We start from the raw sequence: 9,685 nt of genomic DNA, 5'->3' as shown, positions 1-9,685 counted from the left end.
AGCAGAAGCACTTGTATCTTGAGATCGAAAGTAAGATGCAGCATGATTTTCTATATCTCAAAGATGAAAGCTTTAAATGGTCAATAACTTTTCAACAAACCTAAGCTTAGGTGATAGCCAGAGTGATAACAAGCAAAAGTGCAAATTACGTTATTTACCTAAAATGATGTCTTACAGCTAAAAAAATCCCTCAAAAGTGCCTAGGTCTAGTTCCTTCTAACTTGCTGTCCATTGCCCCTCGCCAAGTGAAATTTGTCTGTAGCAGCAGGGATCCCGAAATGAATTTCAGAAAGTGAAGGCTTTACTTGCTGCTGTCGCATGCTGCCCAGACAAATCTATTAAGGGGAAGGAGGCAAAGACTCAAGAGAAGCTGCAGGTACGTCTATGTATAAGTGTTTTATCTCACCTCAATGCTGGATTCATAGCTACACTGTTTAGTATTAGTTCTCTATAATGTCCTTAATGTTGCTTCTGAGTGTGTGCTACAGAGAGACAGGGGAGCAGGATCTCTTCTTTTCTGTGTGCACACAATACATCATAGCAGCTAGTCTTCACCCGCCAGCTTAGAGAATACTGAAAATCAGAGATGAAGCCTGCAGAAGGGAAGGCTGGTGAAAAGTGCCATTTATAGAAATGACACTTTTCCTCATGTATACACACAGCACCTTATTCTGAAAAGTCATCTGAAAATTTAGGTCGTACATAATATAGCCTACTTCATGCTGTACAATTCATTTGACCGCACCTGAAATGATAACGTTTTCTGCAAACAAAAATGATCTCTTTTATGAAGATTTGTAAAACTCCAACAAATTAACCCTTTCCAATCTACTGTCTGACGTCTAAAGACATTCTGATTAAAGGCTGTAGAGCTCCGATGTCAGAAAACACCCGGCAGGGTATTCTTACTGTAGATTACTGGCCGCTCTGTTGTCGGGGGCCTCTCCAGCATGTCCCATACCGCAGTACTGGCTCTAGCCAGCAGATGGCGCCATTGTATAATGGCAGAAAGAGAAAGCCACCTAGGAAACCCTGAATCCAAAATTGGATTGCAAAGGGTAAACCAATAACAAAAAGATACAATCCAACTGATTTTTAAAATGTTTATTTCAATGTACATTTATGTGCTTGCCTTCTAGACAGATCATAAAGACATTTTGTAAACAATGGAAATACAGTAACTGAATAAGATTATTAAAAATAAAAAACAATTTTAAATAATGTCTTATTTATTTTTATACATAATTTACTCATGCAAACTGTACTAAAAAAAAAAAATGATGCCGTACAGTTTGTGAAATGTTAAATCCAGAGATTAGAAATTGCTACGCATAGACTTGTCGACAAGTTGCAAAATGGACTTAAGAAGAACAAACCATTTACTCTCTTATATCCAGGACACAGATGCACATTGTTTTTCTAATATTGAAACTAACACCATTCACCAAATACATTTTCTCTTCATACTTACAGAATGATACCGTAAAATTTACAGCTGCGACAATTCTAGAATACAAAAACTGAAATGTATAAATAAAGTGAGAAGTGTCCACATTAGAGATTAAGAACCGCGCGTTCACAAATCATCATTAAATTCAACAACAAATAAAATATAAAGCTTTCCTGCAGAATTCACATTTGATGCAGCTGAGGTTAATTGGCATTAGAAGAAGAAAAATGCATTGTGTATGCCCCTTCAGCTGGAAACTAAAAAATGAAGAATAAAAAAAGGTAGTGCATTGTCTTTCATCTGGATTACTACAGCTTCATCCAGTGCTTAATTCGAGTTGATTTACATAGATCCTAAAACGTGACAGATGAAAATCTATTTAAAATGTAGGTTTACTTTTAAAGATTACGTTAAAATGCAATATGCAAATGAGAGATGGTGCAATGCCTCTAGAGTGCCACCTATTGGAAGGTAGCATTCTTGAAAGTCAATGTATATCCTTTAAACAAGCCTTGTTACAGGACTGGGAATATAGGCCAAAGCCAGAGTCTTCTCCAAAAAGCTGTTTCGGGGATCTTGCCCCTCATCTTAGAGTTGAAATAGTTTAGCTATGTGGTTAGGACCTTTCGGATAACAGCGGTCTGCTTGATCTGTCAGGACCGCCACTATATCAAGCCATTATTTACTATGTGGTCTGAACCTTTAACTATAACAGCAGTCTGGCTGTGTAGTCTGGACCTTCCTTCCCTGCCCATAACAGGAGTCTGCCTATGTAGTCTGGATCTCCTCCTACAATAGCCGTCTGACTAGGTAGACTGGACCTTTCCCACCATACAACACTCTAGCAAGGGGAGTCTGAACCACTCAATATAAGAAGTCAGGCTATGTGGTCAGGACCTTCCAGATAACAGCAGTCCGGTTGATCAGTCAGGACCGCTACTATATCAAGCTGTTATCTACTATGTGGTCTGACCCTCCCACTATAACAGCAGTCTGGCTGTGTAGTCTGGACCCTCCTTCCTTGCCCAGGGAGTCTGCCCATGCAGTCTGGATCTCCTCCTACAATAGCCGTCTGACTAGGTGGACTGTATCTTTCCTACCATACAACACTCTAGCAAGGGGAGTCTGAACCACCCAATATAACAAGTTAGGCTATGTGGTCAGGACCTTCCGAGTAACAGCAGTCCAGTTGATCGGTCAGGACCGCCACTATTTCAAGCCATTATCTATGTGGTCTGGACCTCCCACTATCACAACAGTCTGGCTGTGTAGTCTGGACCTTCCTTCTCTGCCCATAACAGGAGTCTGCCCATGCAGTCTGGATCTCCTCCTACAATAGCCGTCTGACTAGGTAGACTGGACCTTTCCCACCATACAACACTCTAGAAAGGGGAGTCTGAACCACTCAATATAAGAAGTCAGGCTATGTGGTCAGGACCTTCCGGATAATAGCAGTCCGGTTGATCAGTCAGGACCGCTACTATATCAAGCTGTTATCTACTATGTGGTCTGAACCTTCCACTATAACAGCAGTCTGGCTGTGTAGTCTGGACCCTTCTTACTTGCCCAGGGAGTCTGCCCATGCAGTCTGGATCTCCTCCTACAATAGCCGTTTGACCAGGTAGACTGGATCTTTCCCACCATACAAGACTCTAGCAAGGGGAGTCTGAACCACCCAATATAACAAGTTAGGCTATGTGGTCAGGACCTTCCGAGTAACAGCATTCCAGTTGATCGGTCAGGACCGCCACTATTTCAAGCCATTATCTATGTGGTCTGGACCTCCCACTATCACAACAGTCTGGCTGTGTAGTCTGGACCCTCCTTCCCTACCCATAACAGCAGTCTGGATCTGCTCTTACAATACCCATCTGACTAAGCAGACTGGACCTTTCCCACCATACAACACTCTAGCACTGTAGTCTGAACCACCTAATATAACAAGTCCGGCTATGTGGCCTGGATCTTCCTTCTCCCTTACAGCAGTAGTCTAACTAGAAGGGAAATGTATTTAATGATGTACGCCAGTTTTTGGTATAAGAAGGTTGCACATTTTGCCACATGTCACACCTGCACAAAAATCTGCGACTTTCTGCAGTTTTGTGCCTCCCTTGCTACTTTTCAAAACTAGTGAGAAAAAGGGAATGGGCTTAGCAAAGAAGCGGGGACATTCAGATCAACTGAAATTGGCATAAATCTATCCCTGCTCGTAGCCAGCAAAGCTTTGCTTTTCTGGCGCACGAAAGCCAAAAGATGCACCAAATTAATGAAAAGGCTTGCACCTCTTAAAAAAATTGGCGCAATTTACTCCAATGTACTTTGGATTGAGACCAGCATATGAAACGCTGGTCTTCGTAAATATTCGGCACCTCCCCTTATAACAGTGTAGGCAGGTAGTCCAACTTGCACCCTATAAAAGCAGTTTGCTTGTGTAATCCGGACTATCACCTTATTAGAGCAGTTTGAAAGTTTAGTTTGGAGTTGTCTGAAGTGTGCAATAGTCTATTACAAACTAATTCCTTCTTAAGCCTTCCAGCGACTTGTGATGTCATTCTTAGAAGTAACCTGCACTTTAAATCGGATTTGCATTTAAAATACAATAAATCATTTGAGGTTACAATATTTAATATAAAGTTGGGGCTGAAACCATTCAGAGGCTGACGTGTGAGGAAAGAATGATGTAACTCCTATTTGTCGCAGGTATGCTGCTAAGTAATCATTTTATATACATAAGACTTAGGAAAAACTGATTTAAAGTCAAGTAAACACTTTTACTTTCCTAGTGATCCTTGAAATATTGCATTGTGAATGAAAATACATCATGGCACATTGAGAGGACTTAATATCCTGCAGGCAACCTCGATAATGAGAATGTGTACCTTACAATCATCTCCTCCAACACAAACTACCGGACATTATGGAATGTTAGTTAGCAATCATCACACACATAAATATATATAATCTATATACATATACTTTTTTTTTTTTTTAAACCTGCAGTCTTCTATAAAGCCAGCATCACATTGAAGGCATCATAAAACATTCAGGCATAGATTGCTGGCAAAATCTATGGGTTCCGCTTTCCCCTTCCTGTTCCCTTACAGTCCTGACGTACACACTAGAATAATATTAAAGGGGTTCTCCGACAATATATAAGACGGGGGTAACTAACAAAGCACTGCATGGCATATTACATAACACCTTAAAGGGAGTTTCCAGGGAAATACAATTGGGGACCTATCCTAAGAATCGGTCATCAATAGTAGATGGACTGGGGTCTGCCACTCAAGACTCCGACCTGTCAGCTGATTGGGTTCCACGGTCAGTGGAGTGGAGGCTGCTGCTCCAACCCCTGGGTAGTGGCTGGTGATTGTAACTGCAGGCTGGGGTCTCATTAAAATCAACTGGAGTTGCAGTTCTGAGTGCCAACTACTACACGGGTTGGAGAACTGGCTTCCACTCCATACCCGTGTTAAGGTGCTAATACCGGGCGCCCAATCAGCCAGGGACCTGGATGGCGGACCCCGCCAAGGAACCATTGATGCCCTATCTTGAGGATAGGTCATCAATAGTATTTCCCTAGAAGGCACCTCTATTGTATCTTTACAGGGATCTCCAGTATGATGGGATCTTCCACTTTCCTTCAAGCTCTGTAATGCAAGTCATTTCTTTTTGTGATGTATTTGCCAGACAAGATGAGAAAGTATTTGGACTGATATGGAACAACATACACAGGAAGAAGCAGGTGACAATGCCAGAGGTCTATAGGCTAGCACTGCGTTGCTTTGTGCGTCCAGACTTTTTGTCCCGGGCTTTAGGTGAATCGCCATAAAAGGCATTCAGACGGAACAGTGAATGGAAAGATAGACCATTGTTAGTTAAACATAGGCCAATAAAGTTTCCGTTAGACATGGTTCCCGTTCCTTTACAGAATTAGTGTCAGACAGGATAGAGTAAATCAACTATGCCATTAAGGTCAAAAGGAGACAGAGCGGACAGGTTCTCCCATCTCCACCATTAAAAGCCTAGATAGGAATACCCCTTTAAAGCCAATGGTTCCCTCCAGAATTCCATTTACATGTTATTTTTTTGGCAATTCAGACGGAACGAAAAGCCTGAACAGACAACGAAACGCAGCGTGAACCCAGCCTTACTTCTGTGGGCACTAGTGGTGGATGCATACTAAAAAAGGACCATAAGTTCCTCCACTCCCGAGATTTCAGTTGGGACTATGACCACCGGTCTCCAGCACTGTACAAAATAAAAGCAATGCTTTTTTAAAGTTTTTAGGCAAGGGCACAATTGTATTGGCTTGCAGAAGAGATTTTTTTTTTACATGACATACATTTATTAAGATGTATGCAAACAAATATCACCCCAACCTTTGAGACATATGACTGATATTTGCTATAGCGCCAACATCAACCAGATTAGTTTCTATCCCCAGTGGTGCTTATTCTTACCATATCATAGCCACAAAATAGGGAGACTTATGTAGAAAGCCAATTAACTTAATATGCTTCATAAGTGTTGGAAGAAACCAGAGAACCCAGAGAAAACTCCTGCAAAGAGAGAAATCATACAAACTCCATGAAGATTTTGCCCTTAGTCAGATGCGAACCAGGACCCAAGTGCCACAAGGCAACGATGCTAACCACTGAGCCAATAGGTTGCCCCACACTGGCCCTGAGGGGTCAAATTTGCAACACAGTACATTGGGATGTTAGAATACATTTGAGTGCCTTGCCATAAATTACATAACATAATATCGCCAAAGATCGCCTTCCAGGTGACTTAATGGTTGGTCTCTACACAAAAAAACATATGAAAAGTCTGCTACAGATAATGATAATGCCACAAGTGGCTAAGTACAACTGAGCTTGCAAATACAATGAAAAACGTATGTTCCAAGTTGTCTAAACGTATGTATGTAGGCTCTTCCTGGCCATCAAACGCGGGAGCCCGTAGAGCATATAACGAGGTGTAGCTCTTGAAACTATCCCGCTGGCACTCCATGGATATGGGGGATTTTTTTTCACTATTTTTAGTAGGTCTGCCCCTTTCTCCCCCAACAAAGACAAAAAGGCAACTAAAGAATTATTGCACTTAGACGATAATTTCTGTAAATGAAAAGAAATTATTTTTTGTTTTGCTTTTTCAATGTAAAAGTGCCTTGATGACCAGACCACGAAAATATTGTGCAATTACAAAGAGGAAAAACAAAATTTCGTACAAAATGTAAATAATATCCCTTTCCAGCTGTGCAAATTAAAAGGAAAAAAAAAACAAAAACGGCAAAAAGATAAAAAACAAAAGAGTTTTTGTCTTTCTTTCTCACGCCTAGTGCATTGTGACCTTGACAATCAAGATCAAAAGGGACTATGCAACTTTGGTATAAAAGGTGACATAGTTCTTATTAGAAGCCTAGCTTCTGCCCTGGGTCTCAGGAGATCATCCCAATACTGTTTACAGGGAAATAGGGTTCTGATTTTTAGAATCCTGTATAGTCAAACATATGATACATATGTTGTTGTTTTAGAGCAGAAGGTATAACATAAATTGATTGAAAGCAACAAAGTAACTTCAAATAGTTACAAAATTAAATTAAGAGCCATTTGTTCCTGAAGAAGGGCAGAACTTGTTCCATGGTGGTAGCAACGTAAAACATAAAATACAGTAAGATGTTTTCATGTTAATTTCACCTAAAAGACTGGCCTTTTGCGGTTTTCCCCTCTGAAGTCACCAATCATCTGCTAAAACCTGACATGGTACATGTTTCTAATCAACTTCCTGAAGGCTGCGCAGGAGGTGGGGCCATAGTAGCGTGTGAGGCAGCTGGTTCTGTACTCTGATCGGCCATCTGGGTGAGAACAGATGTCGCTATTGCTTCTGCCACTGATGTGGAGCTCACGCCATTGGAAGTACTGATTGAACTGTGCTGGATTGCTTCAGTCTGTGGGCTGCCAGGCATCGAAAGGTCTTCTGAGCTTTCATCTTTTTCGGCATCTACTAAAAATACAAAATATATGTAAATATACAAAATTATAATACTACCGTGTTTCCCTGAAAATAAGACCGTCATATATTAATTTTTGCCCCAAAAGAGGCACTAGGTCTTATTTTCGGGGAGGTCTTATTTTACTTACCTAGCAGGCTCGGTCTGCGTCCATCATGCCACTCTCCGGAGGTCCGCGCTGTTCTTCAGTCCTAGCCCTTCGTACAGCATCACTTCCTGGTGACAGGATTCATAAGTCCCGCCTTCAGGAAGTGATGGCTATTGATTGGTTCTTCAAGCGCCGCGGCTCAGACAACCAATGTAGCACTGGATGAACCAATGCGATGGCTATCATTGGTTTATCGAACGCTGCATTGGTTGGCTGAGCGTGGCACTCAAGAACCAATCAACAACCATCGCTTTCTGGAGGCGGGATTTATGAATCCTGTTACCAGGAAGTGATGATGTACGAGCAGCTAGGGTTGCGAGGACTGCGGAAACAGTGCGGACCTTCAGAGAGCGGCATGAGGGACCTGGACCCATACTGCTAGGTAATATATTTCTTTTTTTAATGTAGTGTAGCTGAGGCTTATTTTTGGGGTAGGGCTTATATTTGTATAAGTCCCCACCAAAACCCCGAAAAATTAGGATAGGGCTTATTTTCAGGGAGGGTCTTATTGTCAGGGAAACACGGTACCCCATCTACCATAGGATCCATGTACACTATATCTATGAAAATCAATGATTGCATCTTGTCTGCTTGCATAAAGGCATGTGAGGCTATTGAGGAGCCATATGGGCTAGATAAAGACAGTCTGAAGGTTTTGCCTAACCAGTTGAATGCCCAACTGGAAATTGGCGTGCAACATCACAGGATAAAAGCTGAAAAGACTGGTAAATAGTGCAACCTTCCACTAAATCAAGGATGCGAGACCATAAAGAAAAAAACTTCTCTAGTTTTTGTAAAACCAGCAATGAAATGTGTTTCAAGGCTACAAGCCTCTTCCACAGTAATGCTGGGACATGTACAGCTAGGAGATGAATACTTGTTTTAGATGTATGTGAGGGCAATAAGTCTTCTCTAAAGAGCTGGGGACTAGACATTAGTTTAATTGGTGCACTAAGCTTGTTCCTCTTACGTACAGCCAAAACAATCATCATCTCCTAGCTGTACACGTCCCAGCATTACTGAGGAAGAGGCTTGTAACCTCAAAACGTGTTTAATCACTAGCTTCACAATAAATTAGGGAAGTTAGACTCATCTTCTCACCTCCTGCTTGACTTATTGGAAGATTGTGCCATTTACCAGTCTTTTCAGTTTTTATCCTGTCTTTATTATCAGACACAGGGCTGATCAATCATGTAGCCAGTAGCCATCTCCTCTGGATAGACAGTAAATATACAAAAGCAGGTCAGTCAAATGGGCGTGTTATTTTTGTGGTGGGAGGAGGAATAAATTCTTGACAGACAAGTACAACTGCTATGTCTCGCAAAGGCCGAAGTCAGGGGACGGTCTGCTGCCTCCCAAATTCATGAGTTTATTATCAAGCTCTACTGACAACAAGTTCATATCTATGTCAATCTTTACTTTGTGAGGTCCCTCCTAACCTACTCAAAAATAGGTGACGTACACTGAGTGCTGTTGGTGGTAAAACAAATTATAAATCCCTATACTAAATGGAGGACTCTAACTGTTTTTTGATGGTTGCGAATCATTCTCTTTTGATTTATTTATGATTACATTTATTATTAAACATTTGGAAACCCCGGTACGAATACATCCCTTCAAACCATATGCGCTTTTGACCATGAACCTTACCATATACAATTTACTAAGTCAAATATCTCCACATCCTCTAGTCCTCCTCAGGACGTATTTGGAGAATTCAGATAATTATCTCATTGACCACAAAACAAGGACGGATTCATTTAGATGTGACTGCCTTAATCGGTTACATTATATTACTTTTTTTGTTTATGTTTTGATTTCTGTTTATCCTTTATCAAAAGTATTAATATTGCAGGAAAGTAGAGCCCTCTGGTATGCCTAAATAATACAAGTAGATCTGCAATTCTGTGTGAACAAATACCGTATATACTCGAGTATTAGCCGACCCGAGTATAAGCCGAGTCAATAAGTTTTACCACAAAAAACTGGGAAAATTTATTGACTTGAGTATAAGCCTAGCTAAACTCGAGTATATACTAGGTAATTTAAAAAAAAACACAATACTCACCTC

At 41.0% G+C, this 9,685-nt stretch overlaps 1 protein-coding gene across 4 annotated transcripts in view; it reads right to left on the bottom strand.

Moving 5' to 3' along the window:
• Positions 1-1,129: 1,129 nt before the first annotated feature.
• The window catches only part of ATF2 (activating transcription factor 2), a 105,552-nt gene continuing 96,996 nt past the window's right edge, over positions 1,130-9,685 (bottom strand). For 3 of the 4 annotated variants that reach the window (XM_066575807.1, XM_066575809.1, XM_066575808.1), the window contains one exon: positions 1,130-7,459. In XM_066575807.1, coding sequence (XP_066431904.1) covers positions 7,233-7,459 — 227 coding nt within the window. In that variant the 3' untranslated portion in view covers positions 1,130-7,232. The remainder of the gene's footprint in view (positions 7,460-9,685) is intronic. The other variant, XM_066575810.1, reaches the window with a different exon arrangement.

The sequence above is a fragment of the Eleutherodactylus coqui genome, chromosome 8 (genome assembly GCF_035609145.1).
Source record: "Eleutherodactylus coqui strain aEleCoq1 chromosome 8, aEleCoq1.hap1, whole genome shotgun sequence".
Taxonomy (NCBI): Eukaryota; Metazoa; Chordata; class Amphibia; order Anura; family Eleutherodactylidae; genus Eleutherodactylus; species Eleutherodactylus coqui.
The sequence above is the reverse complement of the archived record's forward strand: the minus strand, read 5'-3'. Positions and strand labels throughout refer to the sequence as shown.